Source organism: Diceros bicornis, chromosome 4, assembly GCF_020826845.1.
Source record: "Diceros bicornis minor isolate mBicDic1 chromosome 4, mDicBic1.mat.cur, whole genome shotgun sequence".
NCBI classification, from domain to species: domain Eukaryota; kingdom Metazoa; phylum Chordata; class Mammalia; order Perissodactyla; family Rhinocerotidae; genus Diceros; species Diceros bicornis.
In genome coordinates this window covers 76,151,106-76,171,105 of record NC_080743.1, presented here as the reverse complement: position 1 = coordinate 76,171,105, position 20,000 = coordinate 76,151,106, and the positions used below count along the sequence as shown (strand labels likewise).

The 20,000-nt window shown below is 36.2% G+C and overlaps 1 protein-coding gene across 5 annotated transcripts in view; it reads right to left on the bottom strand.

Moving 5' to 3' along the window:
• SYT14 (synaptotagmin 14) overlaps window positions 1-20,000 on the bottom strand; it is a 257,716-nt gene that overhangs the window by 53,430 nt on the left and 184,286 nt on the right. Inside the window, exon 6 of one of the 5 annotated variants that reach the window (XM_058539778.1) lies at window positions 6,981-7,916. The exons of the other annotated variants lie outside the window; for them this stretch is intronic. Coding sequence (XP_058395761.1) covers window positions 7,872-7,916 — 45 coding nt within the window. The 3' untranslated portion in view covers window positions 6,981-7,871. Of the gene's footprint in view, window positions 1-6,980; window positions 7,917-20,000 lie in introns of those variants that run through there. 5 annotated transcript variants of the gene reach the window in all.

Sequence of the window (20,000 nt, the reverse complement as noted above, 5' to 3'; positions counted from 1 at the left end):
TAGTTGTGTATGTGTGTAGGGAGGACTACCAGTAAAAACACATTTATCATCTTTCCCATTTTACACTTTGAACCCCATTCACTAAGGAACATATCTTCAAATCCTCTACTTTCAGATATGTAACCAATACAATTCAGTAGACTGTTAAATTGATCTGAGCTGTGAGATTAGGATTGCTCATGAGTTAACATATTTCACAATACATTCTGGGGTACAGAATAATAAAAGATTCAGAAGGAAATGATAAGAAACACCCAAGAAATGTAACAGTTCCAAAAGGACCAAAATTTAAAAAGAAATGGTACAGAGCAACAAAGAGGGAAACTAGCTCTTTTTCATGAAATTATTTGGGTTATGACATAGTCTCAGCAGGATACCAGTGTTGATTATGAAAAAGCACTTTTAGTTTTCATTTCTGGATCTATTTTACATTGTATTTTTGTCCTAAAAATCACAATCTTGACATTTGAGACATCTGGAGAGACTTTTACATCTAATAAAAACAAATTATATGGGAGTAAAGATATGTTCATACTTTAAAGCTGGTCCTATCAACAATCCTAGACAAATCCAACCCTCTTTTAGGTCAAATTTAGTCTTATAAGATATAATGATAAAGTACAAAATAACTAAAAGTGCAGACTGTGGAGACAGATGGATTTAAATCCCTACTCTGCAACTTACTAAGTGGTGACCCTGGGTAATTCCATTAACCTTTTTATGCCTGTTTTGTCAGCTATAAATTGAGGCTAACAGTGCCCTATATCAGAGGGTAATTGTGAGGACTAAATGGGTTAATACACGTCAAGTGCTTAAAATTGTACCCAGCACATGGAAGCCCTATTCAAGTTGAAGAAAGTAAATCAATGTTCCTTTTCTTTTACCTCTTTTACTAACGTAATCATTCTCAGAAATTATATGTTAAAAAATTATGTTAACTAGAATTAAACTCTAGTTATAACTGACAGTGTCCTTGTATAGCATGGACTGCCTAGATATAAATTTTAAAATCTGAAAAATCTTAGATCTCTTATTCTAACCTTAACACTAACCCTTGACTGTGAACTGCATCAGTCAGGGTTCAGTGAAGGAAACAGAAAGCACCTTAGGTAGAAGAGATTTAATTCAGGAAATTAAGTGCTTACAAAATTGTTGTAAGAGCTGGAGGAGCAGGGTCTACACTGGGCCTGCAGGAATGACGACTCTTAGAACACTGAAAAGCTGACCCACCAAAGGGAGCTACTACATTTACCAAGAGGGTGGGGAAACACATTACGAGCTTAAAAACGTAACTATTTTAGCTTGATCAAGGGATCAGGAAGTCATCACTGCCACTGCAATTATCTTTTAGCATCCATGAAGCCGAAACCTAGCTATGAGAATGTTGCTGGAGGGGGAAAAACAACTTTCCTTGAACTTGCTTGCCTGAAGCAGCAGGAAGATGGCCTCTGCCTTCCTTTCACCTTGCAAATCATGCATGAATGCATTTAATTGGCAGAACCTGATTAGCATTCAGAACTCCAGGGAATATGGGAAATATACTTCTCTGAAGTACAGGAAAGAAACTAATGAGAGTTGGGAATATTTGCAGATTGCCAAGCAATCAAATCTAACACAGTGACTTTGGGATAGTCAAAGTCACTGAAGTATGTTATTTTCATCTGTAAAATGGGGATAAATAATGATACCCATAATAGGGTTGTGATGAGGATTTAAGGAGATAATACATACAAAACACTTAAAATAGTAAAAATAACTTCCCCTTGCAATTTTGAAGCCTTAGCTTCACTGTCTTCTAGCCTCTGGGCTTTGTAGCTGAGAACCTTTCTGATCTTCATTTGTTTTTATGCTATCTGGGACCTCGTAGGATCTTTTCTTTACACGCAGTGTTCCGAAATTTCACAATGACATGTCCAGGTCTGGGCTTTTTCATTTATTGTTCAGGTCTTTTATTTGGAGACTCAAACCCTTCAGCTTTGGCAAATTTTCTTATATTTTAATACAACTTCCTCCTCTCTTTTTTTTTTTTTGTGAGGAAGACCAGCCCTAAGCTAACATTTGACACCAATCCTCCTCTTTTTTGCTGAGGAAGACTGGCCCTGGGCTAACATTCATGCCCATCTTCCTCCACTCTACATGGGATGCTGCCACAGCATGGCCTAACAAGCGGTGCGTCGGTGCGCGCCCCGATCCGAACCGGCGAACCCTGGGCCACCGCAGCGGAGCGCCAGCACCCAACTGCTTGCGCCACTGGGCCGTCCCGTCCTCTCTGTTTTCTTGATGAAACACCTCTTAGCCACATGTTAAATCCTCCTAGATTGTCGAAATCTCTAACCTTTTTAATTTTTTTTTTGTTTTTCTATCTAGTTTTTTCTACTGTATTTTTCTTTTCTGTCTCTGGAGATTTTTCTCACTTCCTTCTTCTAACTAAGGGGTCAAGAAACTTTTTCTGTAAAGGGCCAGATAGTATTTTTGGCTTTACGAGCCATATGATCTCAGTCACAACTATGCACTTTGCTGTTGTAGTACAAAAGCAGCCATAGACAATATGTAAACAAACAAGCATGGCTGTGCTGCAATAAAACTTTATTTTCAAGAACAGCTGGTGAGCTGGATTTGGCCCATGGGTCACAGTTTGCCAATCCCTGTACTGACCCTTCTACTACATGCTTTATTTTGGCAATCATATTTGTAATTTACAAAAGCCCTTTCTTCGATTCTTCCTCTTTCAGACTATTCTTTTTAAAATGTATACAATATCAAATCTTTCTGAAAATAAATAGTAATTAGAATTAGTTTTTAATTTTCTTCTCATCTCTGTATTATATACTCTTCCCACAGGCTAAGTTTTTTTTTTTTTTTTTTAATGTTTGTTTCTCCTGGGTTTTTCCTCTCCTGTTGGAGGGTTTCCCTAAGTGTCTCCTGAGCCATGATTGCCTATTCATATTTAAGAATGCATCACCAAAAAGCAGGTCAAAAACTCTACACTTTTAAACACAGTTTGTTCACTGATCGGCATACATGTGATTAGACAGGGACCAGGCAATTTCCTCGGGGGACCCCTAAATACCAGTTGAGGTGGTCTTCACTTGGAATCATTGAGTTTTTCCAAAGAAACCTATGATATTTACTGCCCAAGGTCTAGTCACAAGCCTGCTACTATTCTTCATGCTAGATGGAGATACAACATACGTTTTACAGACTTTTAGTGACTCTCACTTTTAACTCCCAGACTCACACTTCCCCCTGCTGCACCCAGAAGTATGTACGGTCCTGCGGACCAGATAGTTCTCTCCTCCTTCTCAGTGCACTTTTCACCAGGTTTCCTCCATTCTGCTGAATCAGCTGCCGCCCCTCCGTCCACACTGTCACAGTGTCTTCCAGAAACTGATCTCTCAACATCTGCTGATGCCCTCATTCCAATTCTCTTTACCTTTGTGGGTATAAATGTGAACGTGTATATGTGTGTGTATTTATTTTTATAAACTACAATACTATCATTTTAGTGGAGATTACAGGAAGAAGAGGAAATAAATCTATGTGGTTAATCCGCTATCTTTAACTGTACAAATAAATAAACCATTCCTTGCATTTTCTCCTGGCAGTGCCAGTTTAGACTAACTTGTTTAATATATACTAAGATTTGTCATACATTTAAGTTTCTCAAGCCCATAATATTTTTATAAATTAAGAAATTGGATTCAGAAATTGTGCTAACTGGATAAGCTAAGTATTTGGGAAACACTTTGCTATGCAAATTTATTACTTAAATAAGATTTAAAAGGGAATGTCCCAAGAGACCAAATTTTTATACTATAAAAGCAAAACTTGGGCCGGCCTGGTGGCATAGTGGTTAAGTTCGTGTGCTCCACTTCAGGGGCCAGGGATTTGCAGGTTCAGATCCTGTGTGTGGATCTCCACACCACTCATCAAGCCACGCTGTGGTGGCGTCCCACGTACAAAATAGAGGAAGATGGGCACAGATGTTAGCTCAGGGACCATCTTCCTCACCAAAATAAAAAAGCAAAACTTTACTTACAAGCTACTGACATGCAAATTATAAATATGTTAATCTACACATAATATTAACCTTAGCAACTCTTTGTATGGAATATTGTTCACAATTATTCACCGCCTCTCACTGCTGACATCATATGACTTGCTTTAGACCAGAGGTCAGCAAACTACACGCTCAAACCGAATGCTGTCTGTGGCCTGTTTTTCTCATACAGTCAGCATGCTAAGAATGGTTTTATATTTTAAAAAAGGACTCTAAAAGGAAAAAATATATATACGCAACAGAGATCATACGTGGCCTGTGAAACCTAAAAGAAAATCAGCCCTCTGTCACTTTATAGAAAAAGTTTGCCGACCCCTGCTTTAGACACTGAGATGTCAGTGGGAGTGGCATGTCAATTTGGGGCAGAAGCTTTAGGAGACAAGGATTAGTTTGCTGTGTCCTCTGTCTGACAACCAGCAAAGCTTCAGAAAGAAGCTCCCCTATTAGCCTGGACCCCAGAGAAAAGAAGACATGGAGAGCCATAATCGACTCACATGGACACGCAGCACATGTGAAAAAGAAACCTTTGCTGTTTATAAGCATTAAAAGTTCCAGGGTTTGTTATCTCAGAGTAACCTAGCCTATACTGCCTGATAACATTCTGCCAATGGAATATGAGTTACTCTTTATGCCTGAAAATAATAAAATCACACTTATTTAAAGAATATTTATAATTCAGACTTCTTAATAATTAGTCAAAATATATTTCTAGGGGCTGGCCTGGTGGCGTAGTCGTTAAGTTCACGCAGTCCGCTTCAGGTGGCCCGGGGTTCGCGGGTTTGGATCCTAGGTGTGGACCTACACACCACTCCTCAAGCCATACTGTGGCGGCATCCCCCATACACAGTAGAGGAAGATGGGCACAGATGTTAGCTCAGGGACCATCTTCCTCACCCCCTCCAAAAAAAAAAAGAATCTATCTATATTTCTAAAAAGTTGTTTCTTAAAAACATTCAAGGCCTGAATTACTTAGTTCCTGAAAAACATTATTTTACTAGGTACTTATATTGTTGGATTAAATACTTTTGCACTCTTTTCCAGACTGCTATGTTCCTTTTGATTTTGAAACTTGAAAAAAACAATGTAATAATTTTTACTTAAGGACTAGCACCTAATTAAGATTACTTTAGAATATTAAATTTATTCACACATGAATAAGACCAAATAAACAACATTAGTTAACATTTACCAAGTTCCTACTCTGTGTCAGATGAGGTTCTGAATTCTTTACATGGATAATCTCCTTTAATCATCACAAATTTTTTATGAGGCAGCTATTATTATTATCATCCCTTTTCACAAATGAAGAAAATGAGGAACAGAGAGGTTGAGTATTCACCAAAGAACACACAGTTAGGTAGAAGTAGGGAACAAGATGTGAAACCAGTGATGGCAGAACCTCTACGCTCCCAACCTCAATGCTACACCAACCCTCCTAAGTGCAAGTATAAAGTTGGTCTTGAAAGCCTAACAATTTTGGCACTAAAATTGTAGATTTCCACTATCTAGTAATTATTTAATCTTTTATGACAAATCACAAATGAGTTGGCACAAAGAAATCATTTTCATGACTTGAACACTTTTTAAGGGACAATGCCAGCTTTCATTTCAAGGAAAAATACACCCCCAAAATAAGTTGACTAATATAAAAAATGTACTTATAATACATGCTGTTTTCCATGAACTAAATGGTATCACATTCCTTTAAAAACGAACCAAATTAAAGTTCTCGCAGTTCACTTTATTTTTTATTGTACAATACGGAAATGTTAAGAGATCTATAACTTTGATTATATAAATTATATAATTTGATTGTACATCAGATAATTAAAAAATTATTTTCTAGCTTAAATTCTAGCTTTTTCTACTAGAAAAAATGTAATGAGTACCACTCTAATCATCAATTGCCCAAAAGTGACATACTATAAAAAGAATATTATAAACAGGTAAGATATAGACTATACACACAATTCTAAGTCTAGGAAATAAAGGAAAGACAAAAATCACTATTTTTTGGTAAGACCAGAGAATATATTTATATTATAAAACAGTAAATAATGATAGAATAATTCAAATTAAATTAAGGATACCTATTTTATTTCAGGTTAGCAACCAGTATTTCTATTCTACAAAGGTTTTCACATTCCTCATCGCATTTAATTATCACAACTCAGGTGAAGTTCTCAGGTCAGGTAGCACTACTATCCCAATCACTAACATGTGGACTATGGAGAACTAGCCTTTTCACTAGAACATCTTTGCAAGCTCAACACCTAAAAATGTGTATTTTGCTCGAATAGGAGCTCCCAGCAGTGAATGAGCACATATGGTACTTGCAAGGCTGTGCTCATTTTCAGTGACAGAAAAAATTTAAATCTGCTTAATATAAACAGCATCAGGAATTTATATACAAGCTTGTCATGATGCACAACCATTTTATGACCAGAATTATTCTTTGCCTTGAATACAGTAAAATAAAATGTAACTTTCAAACGATATTTCTTCTGGCTCATTACACTGAGTCTACACAACAAATGTGACGATGACACTGAAAACCTACTAATAAAAGATTTCCTTCAACTTTAATTTTTTAAATTAAGTTCTTTTGTGCTAGGCCTGTTTTCAGTATTTCTTAAGCTCAAGAGTCCACCACCTAGAACATAAATGCATCAAATGTACAACTGCTTCTTTTCTAAATTAAATTTCAAGTTATCTAGAGAGAAAAACATTTTTGTAATTAGTATTTATCAGTTCTCTTTAAATTCTCACTGTATGTCTAAAAGTAGCATTAAACCCTGTCAACCTCAAAATAAACATCACAGCAAATATATTCGCAATTCTTTCAGAAGAAACATCTTCAATACTATTAATTCAGACAAAAAGACTATAAGCAATATCATTACTATGGGTTGGTTTATAAAATACATTCAGATAAAATACATTTTCATATCTACCATTTTTCAAAACTAGTACCACTTCAATAATTTTTCCAATGAAGAACCTACTATTTTAAATTATCTGTCAAGACTTTAAATGTAAAAATCCTAGAATTAAGGATTTGGGTTTTGAAACACATGTGCCCATTGGATACTGCCCTGCTATTTAATAGTAACATGATGGGAGAAATGACTAAGAAAAAATAATACGTTGCTTCTGTTTGCTATTTCTTTTGTTTGTAAAGGGTGGGCCTCAAGAACAACCTCACTCAACGGGACTGTTCATTACTTATCACCCGTCTACCAGACGGTAAGACAATAAAGAAGCACGGCAGATACAACCATTCTATTACTGCGAAACAATCCAGAAGAAAGGGAATTGTTCACGGTAATATAATCAAGTGCTTCTTTAAAGTAAAATACATATAATTTCACAGCTGTTGGTAATAATGAAGAAGGCATGTGTTCAGGATGTCCACCATCTAGACTTTCCAGAGGAGCAATTTTTTAAACAGTGGTCAATATTCAGAATTTGAATGTTATATATCTCCCCATGATGTTTCTGTAAAGAACACTATTTTCTCCCCTCTTGCTCTATTTAATGCACTTTAGAGTGTGGTTAATTACAGAATACATTGTTCACTTGGACCTAAATATACCTATCATAATCTTTACCCCAGTCTAAAATGATCAAATGGTACTCTCTTGCCATAAAGTTTTTGTCAATCTTGCTCATTAATATTACAACCAACTGAAATCAGCATCTTGAAGCTTTTCTTTAATTTTCTGGTTTATTTTTGAAAAAATAATACACACTAAACAAGAACAAAGTATAGGTTGGTCCTTGGTAGTTTATGGATTAGCACCTGGATGGTTCAACCAAAGGAATCCCAGTTAAGATGCTTGATGTTTTTTATTCCCTACAGTAAACAACAAAAAAGAAAAAGTTTTAGTCACTGAAATTTCAGTTTTTCCCTACTCAATTTTTCTGCATTTTCAAAACTTCTTGAGACTATATATTCAAACGACTTCTTTTTGTTCTGCAAACAATCTGATTTAAACAAAAAGCTTCTTTTAATGCTTTAATTTAGCTTCTCCCTTTCACTGAAAGATTTATCTGATAACAATTCTTCTTGTGAAACTAGAGTTATTCCTCTCTACCAATAATATATGCTCACTGACCTTCTCTTTGAATAACTATCTCTAAATAGGTCTGTAACTATTTAGTTTTACACTAAAGTGAGCCATGACTCATATTACTATTGTTGTTGTCTAGGCAACTGAATTACACACATGCAGCTTTCTCCTTCATGTAGTAATTTTTAACTGTGAGCATTAGTTTATCATGAAGTATTTATTTTAATTTGCGTTATGATTGTAATCCACATTTAGAAAATGTAGATTTTTAATCACAATGGTAGTGTGTGAATTGTAGTGAATATTAAAATAGGTGAAGCTAAGTTTTCAAAGATATTTGCTAATAACATAAAGTATGATTCTCACAGGGACACACATTTCAACTATAGAGTATAATAATTTACTGCTCTTGAAAATAAAACTAATAGTACAAATATAAAACTAAATTAATCCAATCCATTAACATAAAGATAGTCTATTTTTGAGACAAAGAGACTTTAGAAATTAACAGTTGAAACTACAAGTATCTAAAATAAGATCATCATGGCAGTAAATCATGAGGAAGGTTGATCACTCTTAGGAGACTGCGGCATTATACTCTTGAATGAGAAATTATATAAGCATGTATGTTCCTAATTAAACAACTACTATTTAAAAAATAAAACAACTCCTGATGTGTTCCTATTTAATTACCCTGAGATGCATGCTTATTGGATTCCAGGTCATGAAAGATTGCTAATAGGGCTGTTTTAAGGATACCTATCATGTAATAATGTTATGTGGAATTTAGTAAGAATTTAAAAATGATCAGGTTTATCTGAACATGTTGATGAATCAATTTAATAAGTGTTCATTGAACACCTATGTTCCAGGTTTGATGAAAAATACCATATAAATAAAGCACACAGTCTCTTTTCTCAAAGTGTTTAAAATCTAGAAGAAAGATACAAAACAAGTTTGATAAAAAGAAAACATACGACTAGCTGCAAAAATGAGCACCAGAGGCAATAACTCAGAAATAGTATGTACCATATGCACCCACTCATCCACCCATCCATTCAACATTTATACAGCAATAACTAGTACTAGAAATTTGGTATACAAAGATAGATAAGAACAACTAATTTAAATTATATTAGAAATAATCTAACAAATTTCTATAAAGATGGGATTTAAATTAGACTTTAAATGAAATCTGAGATTTAAATAGACTCAAATTATGATTGAGACAAGACATTTTGGTGCAATATAAATGAAGGCAAATCCCTGATGGTATTGGCCATCTCTTTTACTTTAACATTCAATTATTCTCTGTACCTCTTCCCTAACACAAACTTCCATTATGCTCCTCCTTTTCAGAATCTTTTCTCTATGCCTTCTGGTACTCCTGATCTATGATAACTTCTCCAGAACTTGAGTTTCTTCTCTGAACTCCCAACACCTTGCTTTAATTGAAACCCAGTTCTTCCCTGAGGATGCATTATCCTCTGTAGACTTTTTTTTGTGTGTGTGTGTGAGGAGATCAGCCCTGTGCTAACATCTGCCAATCCTCTTCTTTTTTTTGCTGAGGAAGACTGGCCCTGGGCTAACATCCATGCCCATCTTCCTCTACTTTATATGGGAGGCCGCCACAGCATGGCTTGTCAAGCGGTGTGTCGGTGTGCGCCCGGGATCCGAACCGGCGAACCCCGGGGCCACCGCAGCAGAGCACCCACACTTAACCGCTTGCGCCACCGGGCTGGCCCCATCCCCTGTAGACTTTTCATCCTAGTTATTCTTTCATACCTGAAGTGCCTCAGGTTCAGGAACCAAAGTTCTCTGCTGCCTTCTCAAACATTGCTCCTCTAAAATCGTGGAAAAGAATAAGAATTTTCCTTTAAGGCTCGTGTCATCCTGTCTTCACTGACATTCTGTCCAGGACATTTCATCTTCATTCCCTGAACATTTTCTCTTCATTCTTTGAGAACAATGATCCTTAACTAAATCTTCTTTTACATTTCAATTTCTGCCACCATCTTTTGTGACTTCAATGTCCATGTGGATAACCCATCCAAGAATCTGGCCTCTCTTGACCAACTTAACTACCTCCAGTTGGTTTGATTGGTTGATTTTTACCTTTTATTCCATCTCAGATGCCCATTCCCACCATCACACTCTGGATCCTTGTCATCACATCACATTAAGTGAAAACATTCTCCTCTCTAACCACAGTCCCCTATCTTTCCATACTTCTTGTTCAACTACTCCCCTAATATTTGTTCCTTGATATGCTTGGGACTTTCGGTCCACTAAACTTTCTACTTTCCCCTGCCTATCAGTCTCTTCCTAGCTTCACTCATCCCTTTATTCTACTTAGATTTCATGGTCCACAATTTAAATAAATCTCTTGAAAACATTTTTGCCTCTCTGTTCATTCTAGACACATTAATTAATATCTTTCTTCAGTAAGCTCTCCTATATCTTACACTCCATCTTTTTATTATATCATTTGCATTAGTATTCAAGCATGCCCAAGTCTCTCCTAACCTCAAAAACAACTTTCCTGAACCCCTACTTACCTCTCTCTCTTCCTATTTTCACAGCCAAACCTGGTGGAAAAGTTGTCTACAGATTGCCATTCTAGTTTGAATTCTGGCCCCTCTACCTCATCAAAACTAGTCACTCTAAGGCTATCCATTACCACCATATCCTAAATCCAATGGACTGTTTTTAATACTCAGATTATTGACTCCATCAGCAGCATCTGACAAAGTTGATTATTTCTTCCTTCATAACCTCATTCTTGGTTTTTGTGATATTTTACTATTTCTTTCTTCCTACCTTACCCCTCCTTTCTCCAATCTTCAAATCTAGGGGTTCCTGAAGATCTTCTCAGCCCTGAGACAATGCCACCCACTCCCATGTCTACTTCCTATAACTGCTAAGTGTTCACATAGAAATATAGACCTCTAGGTACATACTAAGTATCCTCTATTATTAGAACTTTAGAAAATTTAAGTTTTCCACTATGACCTTGTCCTTCCTCTCATCCCTTTGCTTACCCTAAAGAATCTAGTTAGGAACTTAATCTGTTTATTCATCCTCACCAAATGGATCAGAGTCCAAACTCCCCGACCCTTTCTGACTCTCTCTATATTTTTAATATGACAAAAGATTATCATAAATAATTCAAATAATATGGAAATAAAGACAGAAGTAACAAAATCATCTTGAACTTTACCACCCATAAATTGCTATTAGGTAAACATCTTGCAGACATTATTCTATGAATACATACAAAGAGAAATAGGAATAGTAATATTTTTATTAAAAATGGGATCAAACTGCAGCTATTTATTTAAAAAATCCATTTTATATAAATTTAATAGAACAAAATAAAATAATTGACCTTGACATAAATATTTCTTCCTCACAGATTATTTTCTAAATGATCTTTCTCTAAGTTAAATAAGAAAAGGCTAGTCATTTTATTATTAACTATACTAGCATATTAGCATTCTTAGATTTCCTCTCACCTACTCTTTGTCCGCCTTCCCATTTTTTAAAATCAACTATAGTATTATTTTGATATTGTACAAGTTTATAGCTGTGGTGGACACTGTGATATACTGTCAAGATTCCCCATCAATGAAGAGACTGTTGCCTTAGCTGTTGAGAGGGCTGTTGGCAGACAAACATCAACCATCAGTTCCTTTGGCAACTGACTCACCTATAAAGACCAGCCTCTCTCAAGGTTACACCCCTTTAGGGAGTAGCCCACATTCAATGACTGACTGCCGTGTGGGTATAAAGGCCTGGTCATCTCAGCCCAACCGAGGACAACTCTGAAGGACTACTTTAGCTCCCGAATTCCCTGTGCGGGTGGCTGAGGTTGTCGCTGGGCATGCACTGCAGCTTGACTTCTCCCTCTGTCCAATTCTGCTTCTGTCTCCTCCCTTTCATAAGTATTGATTTCAAGGGCATTCTTTAATAAAAATTTGGCACACTAAACTCCGTCGCAGAGTCTGCTTCTCAGGGAATCCAATCAGCAACACACATGGAGCCTTAGATTCTTTCAGAGGTCAACTCCATGACTCAGGTTCCCTGCATCATCTGATTCTCTGCCACATAGGCTGATACACACCTTCATCAGAAGAGCAAATATTATATGTCAGGCTAGGTTATGCTGTGTTAACAAATAACCCCAAGTTCTCAGCTGCTTAATACGACAACGGTTTATTTCTTGCTTATCAACATATCTATTTTGGATTGGCAAGGAAGGCTTTCCTTAAAGTTGAGAGACGTGCCATTTCCTCACATGCTTCCATAATAACAGAGGCATCGTTCTGGTTCTTAAAAGTTGTGACCAGAAGACAAAAGCAAGTCACATGGCCACACCTAAACTCAAGAGGGTGGTAATATATTCTTCTTTTGTAGGGAGGAACAATACGATGTATGTGAAAATAAAGACCACTAAAGCCTGTTCTCCTGGATACCAAATATTCAGTTCCCTCATTCTCTCACATGTAGAACACTCTCTTGTTTTCCTAAGGAAAATAAACCAAAATGCTAATTAGTTATAGCTTTGAGCTCAAAGTCAAGGATCTCTGGGTGCTGAATACTGCTCTCTAAATTAAGTCCTTATGTGACTCGTCTTTGATCTGAAGACCCATGAACTAAAAAGTCCTCTGCCACACAAACATCCAATATACAATTGTGAACCAGGGACAGGGTTAACAACCATAAACATTTCCATTCAGGGACCACACAACAGTAACTGGTCTATTGTGATTCTGAAATGACACTAAGTAGACATTGTCTCTTAAATTCTCATTTTCTCTCTCTGTCTCTCTCACTCATTGGGGAGAGTTGTACCTTTAGTCTCCTTTCCCAGAGCCATTTTGTCCAACAGAAATGATTTACGAGGTGCCACAATAATCCACTTAGAGTGTTAACACTGGATGTGAGGGCCACACCACTGATTTGGTCCCTGATGTTGCTGGAGCCTTTGTAGCTCCGTACTCTCAGTTTTATCCTCTATAGGTTGGATATGACTCATTTGCACCTTCCAATCCTGAGGTCCTTGAGTTTTTGGATTCTCTCTCTTCCCCTTCACTGTTGCTTGCAAATCTGCCATTTCCCCTCTGAACAATACTTGGTCAAATGCTGTTAACAGTAAACGAATTCATGCTACTATCGATCTGTTTTTCTCACCTCTGCCTAGAGCTAGATGCTCATTTTTAAGTTAGCTGAAATCCACATTAGCATAGGAAACAGTTTTACCAATACTTTGTCACTGCATAACATGCATCACCTTTCTTCCAGTTTCCAATTCAAATTTCATCACTGTCCAGTGCCTGGCTCCAGAGTCATTTGGGTTTTTTGTAGCTATACTCGAGCCCTTTTACCAATTTCTATATCAGAACTAGTTTATTTACGCTGAGATAACACATTTCAATGGGGAGAGATTTAAAATCCTCCTACAGGGAGGGGCACCAAATATATTTGTGAATAGTAATACAATCTACTATGATAAACATATCCACTCAAGAGTTTGTTTCTCTACAGACCTGAGTGAATATTCCCAAAACTTTTGGTGACTCACCAGAAAGGCTTCTAGTGGATAGAATGTGGAATTAGGCGCTAGGTACATGTCTTTGCTATTATCTCTTGTTAGCTATTTCTTTCACTGTGTGGTTGCTCTTGCTAAATTTTGTGTTAGTTTTCATATTTTTTACTCCTTTCATTAGGTACAGGGGGAAAAAAGTCTGTGAGTGAGATTAATCCAACAGCTTCAATTCTCTTCTTTTAAGCTAGTTTGTATATAAGAGAACATGCATAGAATGGTCACAGATTCTTCTTTAACTAAATTGAATTTCACAAATTTGGTCTTCCAAAATTTCTGGAAAATCACTGGCTTTGGAATCTGGAAACATGCATTCCAGCCCCAGCTCTGGAACCAGGTAGTCATGAGAAACTAGCCAAGTGACTTGATCTCTCTAAATATCTATTTTCTTACTGTACAATGAGAAAGCTAGACTCTATGGTCTCTAAACTCTCTTTCAGCTATAATATTTTATGATTCTATTTTTAAAAATCAATGTCTTTTTCTTTCTAAACATTTTAAGACAAAATTTGAACATAAAAAGATTTAAAATCTAATTATATAGTGACTTTGTCACACTGATTGTGCCATCTCTTATGTTCACATTACACATTAAAATGAATGAATACTTTAACGTCTACTCAGTAAATATTTACTGAGGAATATTTATAGGTCAGGCATTAAACTAAGTGCTAGGGATACAACAGTTAACAGGACAAATATTAAGCAAGTAATTACAGGTACTATAAAGAATTACAAAAGGGAAGGTATTATAAGAGTTACAGACAGGCCAATTTAACAATCTAGAGAGAGTCAAGGAAAGCCTCCTGGCGGAAAAAAGTTTAGATTAGAAGAAAGATAGTGAGTTTGGAACATAGTATGTGAGTTACTATGGGTCAAAACATGGACTAATAATATTAATTACAAAGAGCTGGTTATATACAGAAAGTTGTAGAATAAACATAACAAGCTCTGGGTTAATACATCCATGCTGAGGGAGGTGCCATGAAGAAGAATAAAAGGGGAATAAGTAGGTTACAAACAGAGAACACCTGCAGATTTGATTTGCATGTGTTTATAATTGTATAAAGGTATTTGCGGAAGACTTCATGAATTGGTAAAGAACGTCCCACTAGGATGAAAGTAGACTTACAGAATGTTATCTGACTATATCAGTATTCACCTCAACCAAGAAGAAGTGATTTACACATCTGTTATTCAATCTCAATTCCTAGTTGTCTAGAGTAGAAGTCAGAAAACTCTTTTCGTAAAGAGCCAGATAGTAGTATTTTAGGCCCTGTGGGCAATACTAGTTTTCTATTGATGTGTAACGAGCTACCAAAAACTTAGTAGGTTAAACACACCCATTTATTATCTCACAGTTTCTGTAGGTCAGAAATCTCGGTGGGCTCAACTGGGTCCTCTGCTAAGGATCTCAGAGGCAGTAATCAAGGCGTTGGCTCTGCTGGGCTCTTATCTGGAGGCTCTGGAGAAGAATCTGCTTTCAAGTTTATTCAGGTGTTGGCCAAATTCAGTTCCCTGCAGTTGTAGGACTGAGGTCCTATATTCTTGCCAGCAGTTGGCCAAAGCTCTTAGAGGCCTCCCTCTCAGCAACAAAAGACTCCTCTCAGGTCCTTCTACACGGCACAGGGAACTTCACGTTGAATCCTCCTCATGCTTTGAATCTATTTTTTTCTGCTACCAATCAGAGAAAACTCTTTGCTTTTAAAGGGTTCATGTAACTAGCTTAGGCCCACCCAAATAATACATTATCTTAATGTCAACTGATTAGTAACCTTAACTATATCTTCAAAATTCCTTTGCCATATAACACAACATAATCATATGAGTAACACCAGGGGATGAAGGTCATGGGGGCCATCTTAGAGTTGCCTACCACAGTCTGCTCTCTGGCCCCCATGATTCTTATACATCCCACATGTAAAATGTATTCAGCCCAGCCCAAGGCTACTACATTATTAGTTCAAAGTAAAAAAAATCCCAACATTTGAATCTAAATCTCATCATCTCAAAGTCTAAAATCTTATCTAAATCATCTAAACCTGGTGAGAATATGGCTCTTGCTGTAATCCATTAAGTACAGCTCCTGGGCAAAATTCTTATTTATGGATCTATATAACTAAAGAGACAAGTTATCTGCCACAAATACTTCCAACACTCAATGGTATAAGGCATAAGATAACATTTATAGACATTTCAATTTGAAAAGGGCAAAATGAAAGGTAAAGAAAGGAGTCACCGGTCCAAAGTAGTTTTGAAATCCTACTGGAGAAACTCCAGCTACAATTCCTTTATTAGGTTTCAAGGCCTGGGAATAACCCTCGATGGCTCTCAGTTGCATTCTCTGGGCTCTCAGTTCTGCCCTGTGTGTCATCCTTCCTTTTTCTTGAAAGGTAGCAAGCAGCTGTTTGCAGCTAAGTAGCTTTACAGGCTTGCTTCTTGCCAGTTTTATTTTGGGGGTCCACCCAGCTCCTTCCATTTCATATTCCCTGTTTCTTTCAGTCCCAGTTGGCAGAGTTTGTATCGATGTAATTTTTTCAAGAATATTGTGGGTCTTATGTGAATTTTATAGAGGTTCACTCCATTAAACAATATGCCTACACATTTTTTTAAGATCCTCCCTTCTCTATCTTTGGCTTCCACTGAGATAGCTGAGGGACAACATTCTTAAACAACCTAGTGGCCCTCTGGTTTGATAGAGATGATCTACGAGGAAAACTCTTACTCTCCTAGAAAGGTCTTCTAGGAAACCTAGTATGGCTGAATACTCTAACTTTTTTTATCTTTTAGAGGTTTCAGCAAAAGTTGTACAGTCACACCCTCAGCCTTTTCTCTACACCAGCTTTCAGGAGCCATTTCTAAATTTTAGCATCTTTTGCAATCTAGATAGGATGAGAATTTCCCAATTTATCAAGTCCTAGTTCCTTTTTGTTTAACATTTAGTCCCTCAATTTATCTCTCTCCTCTTGCATTTCACTATAAGCAGCAATAAGAAAACAGACTATACATTCAACATTGTGCTTGAAACCTCCTCAGCTAAATAACCAGGTTCATCATTCACAAGTTCTGCTTTCCACCTAACTGCAGGAGACAATTCTGCTAAGCTTTCTGCCACTACATAGCAAGGATTCTCCTTTCCTCCAGTTTCCAAGAACATGTTCTTCACTTCCTTCTGCCTTTATGAGCAGTGTCCTTCAAGTCTAGATTTCCACTACGTTCTAGATAATTTAGGCTTTTCTCTATCATGCTCTTCAAAATTCTCCTCCAAATTCTTTCAGCCTTCACCCACTTGTGATTCCAAAGCTACTCTCACATTTTTAGGTATTTGTTATGACAGCATCTCACTTCCTGGTATCAAAATCTATATTCGTTGTCTATTGCTATCTAACAAATTACCATAAACTCAGCAGCTCAAAACGACACTTATTTATTATCTCACATTTTCTGTAGGTCAGGAGTCCAAGCAAGCTCAACCGGATTCTCTACTTAGGGTCTCACAAGACTGAAATCAAATTTGCTGCTGGGCTGGTCTATTATCCGGAGGCTCTGGTGAAGAATCTACTTCCAAGTTCATTTGGGTTGTTAGCTGAATTCAGTGCCTTGCAGTTGTAGGACTGAGGTCCCCATTTTCTAGCTAGTCACACTGCATAGATTATGCTAATTAAGTATTGTCTGTACAGGAAAGGTTGTGTGTGTTTGTATGTTTGTGAAAGAATGAAGTTTCATTATTAATGAATGAAGTTTCATTATTAATAAACCATAATAAATAAATATAATATTAATAAATCTAATAAGTTGAATGAAAACTAGAAAACTAGAAATGACAAAAAGGGGAGAGGCCATTCCAGGTAACTGTTATAGAAAGTAATATTGTACCAAAAATCCAAGTGAAGAAAGTAATTGGAGTTATATACTAGGAAAGAGTATAAACAAAGTTGAGTATATGAGAAAATTGCAAACTATGACAGGGATACACCATGGTAAGAAGGGTAACTGACAACATTCCAGATATTGAGTATGGCTTAAGAGATGACTAAAGTAAGTAAATATTAAACTATACAGCTATTTAAAAACATTTATCTGTCGGGTTCTTATCTGAAAACACTGGAAGCTAATTCTGATGGATTAAGCAGAACAGCAATTTACTAAAAGAACTGGGAGGCCTAGAGAACCAGATTTATGGTTAAGCTTCTAAAGAACAAAACCTAAAACTGTACTGCAGAGCTGATCTGGTGAGGAAACTTTGCTGCTACTCCTTGTGCCAAGGTCTTTTCTTTCCTGCAACTGTTACTGCACAGCACCACCACCATTTCTGCACCAGCAAAGATATTTTAGACTACCGCGGACTCTCAATATCAGATTCCTCTACCATCAACCTCATGCAAACACGATTTGAGTGTAATGTCTGCTTCTCTGTTCAGTCTGTATTGAGGTTTCCGGGAAATGAATATGAGTGGCAGATTCTAGGTCACATGGCTCATGCCCTAGCTACTGAGGGACTGGGAAAGGGAATTTTATAGCCTACCTCGGGGAGGTGGGACTATTATTTGGGACTTCCTCAGACATTAGAAGGTTGTTGAAAAGGTATAGAAGAGTGAGGATACATAATAAATGTCCACTACAAAATATCATATATTAAGCATACAAAACACCTAAAATTCACCCATTTTTGTTTTTACCTAACTCCTTTCCCACTATATATTGGCAGAATCAGAGAATATCAGAGATGGATGGGACCTTAGAGATTATTTGGTTTAATCCTCTCATTTTACTAATGAGAAACCTGATGCCCAAAGTGATGAGATAATTTACCCAAGCTAACACAACTAGTTAGTAGAAAGAACTTATGCTTTTCAATCCTTCATATATTTTCTATCAGTCAATGATCATGGAGGCTTACTTCAAACTATATCTTTATCTTAATGTTAAACTTAAATCTTACCCTTAGGGAAACTCAACGTTTAGTCCTCAGAAAGTCATTTTGGTGACACTGGTCATTTTTCTCTCAGTGTATTGATTTGAAGAGTTCCTGAAAAACTGGCTATAAAACTAAATTTTATATGCAGAGTTCTATTTTTCTAATATTACCCATGAAGATAAACTGTTATTAAGCTTCAAAAAATTGTAAATTTTTTGATTGGATTAAAATTTTCCCTTGCAAAAGACCAATATTCTTGCAATAACAATAAGTAATTATTCAAAAGCTACAAGAATAAATGTTTAATTATGAAAGCACCTCTCACTCATATATTATTACATCTTAAAAAATTAGAGCTAAAATCATGCAAGTAAACTATAATCATATGATTTCTCCATGCAAGTAATATCAAAACTTAAGCAAAGGGAACATTAAGACTATAGCATATACAGAATATGTACATTCTATTAGTATTTTATTTTTATGAGAAGACAATTGATAGACAGAATTATCAGTCTTAACCTTGCAACTGTGGTGCGCTGAGTTGTTTTTGGCACAGAAGCCAAAAATAAGCAATGAGATTTTGAGAAAGTGGAGAAAGAAAGAAGGCAAGAGAGAGGTACAATTAAACACAAGTATTGAATTTGAAAAGTGTGACAATGCAAAGAAAAAAATTCTCTAATAACATAAGATGGATAGTTTTACTTAGATTTAAATATTATGTCTTAGAAGCTATTTATCTAGCGCTTCTTTTTGTGAACACTCCTCAGAAATTTATTGTACTGGTTGTTGGAAATATAAAATCAATGACTATAAGCTAACACATGTAACGTAGGTGTATACAAAAATTAGTTTGACCAGAGATAAAATCATATTATTTTCTATGGCTTCACTTTCTTTGTGAAATGAATATAATTAATACAGAACTGGGAACAGATAATTTGAAGGAAATAAAGCAAAACAAAATATACACCTCTTGATGACACAGTCATTCTCTGCTAATTTAAATCAGTTATTTCTATATAAGAATGTGTTTTTCATAGATTAAGTAGTGATCACTCAGACCAAATAATGAGAAAGTTTAAAAATCATACTAAGAATTTCAGAACATTCAATTTTATAAAAAATTGCCTTCTTCCCTCTGAAATATTGCCTGCGTTTTCTTTGTTCTCTCCTCTGATAAACTGCAGATAATCATTTTTTTAAAAAAAGGCATTTCCCAAAAATGGTAATTTTGAAATTTAAAATTATGAAAAGTTATCAATTTTCCCAATAAAGGTTAAATCTTATCCCACAAACCCAAAGGGATATACTATATTTATCAACACCTTTCCTTTTTTAAAG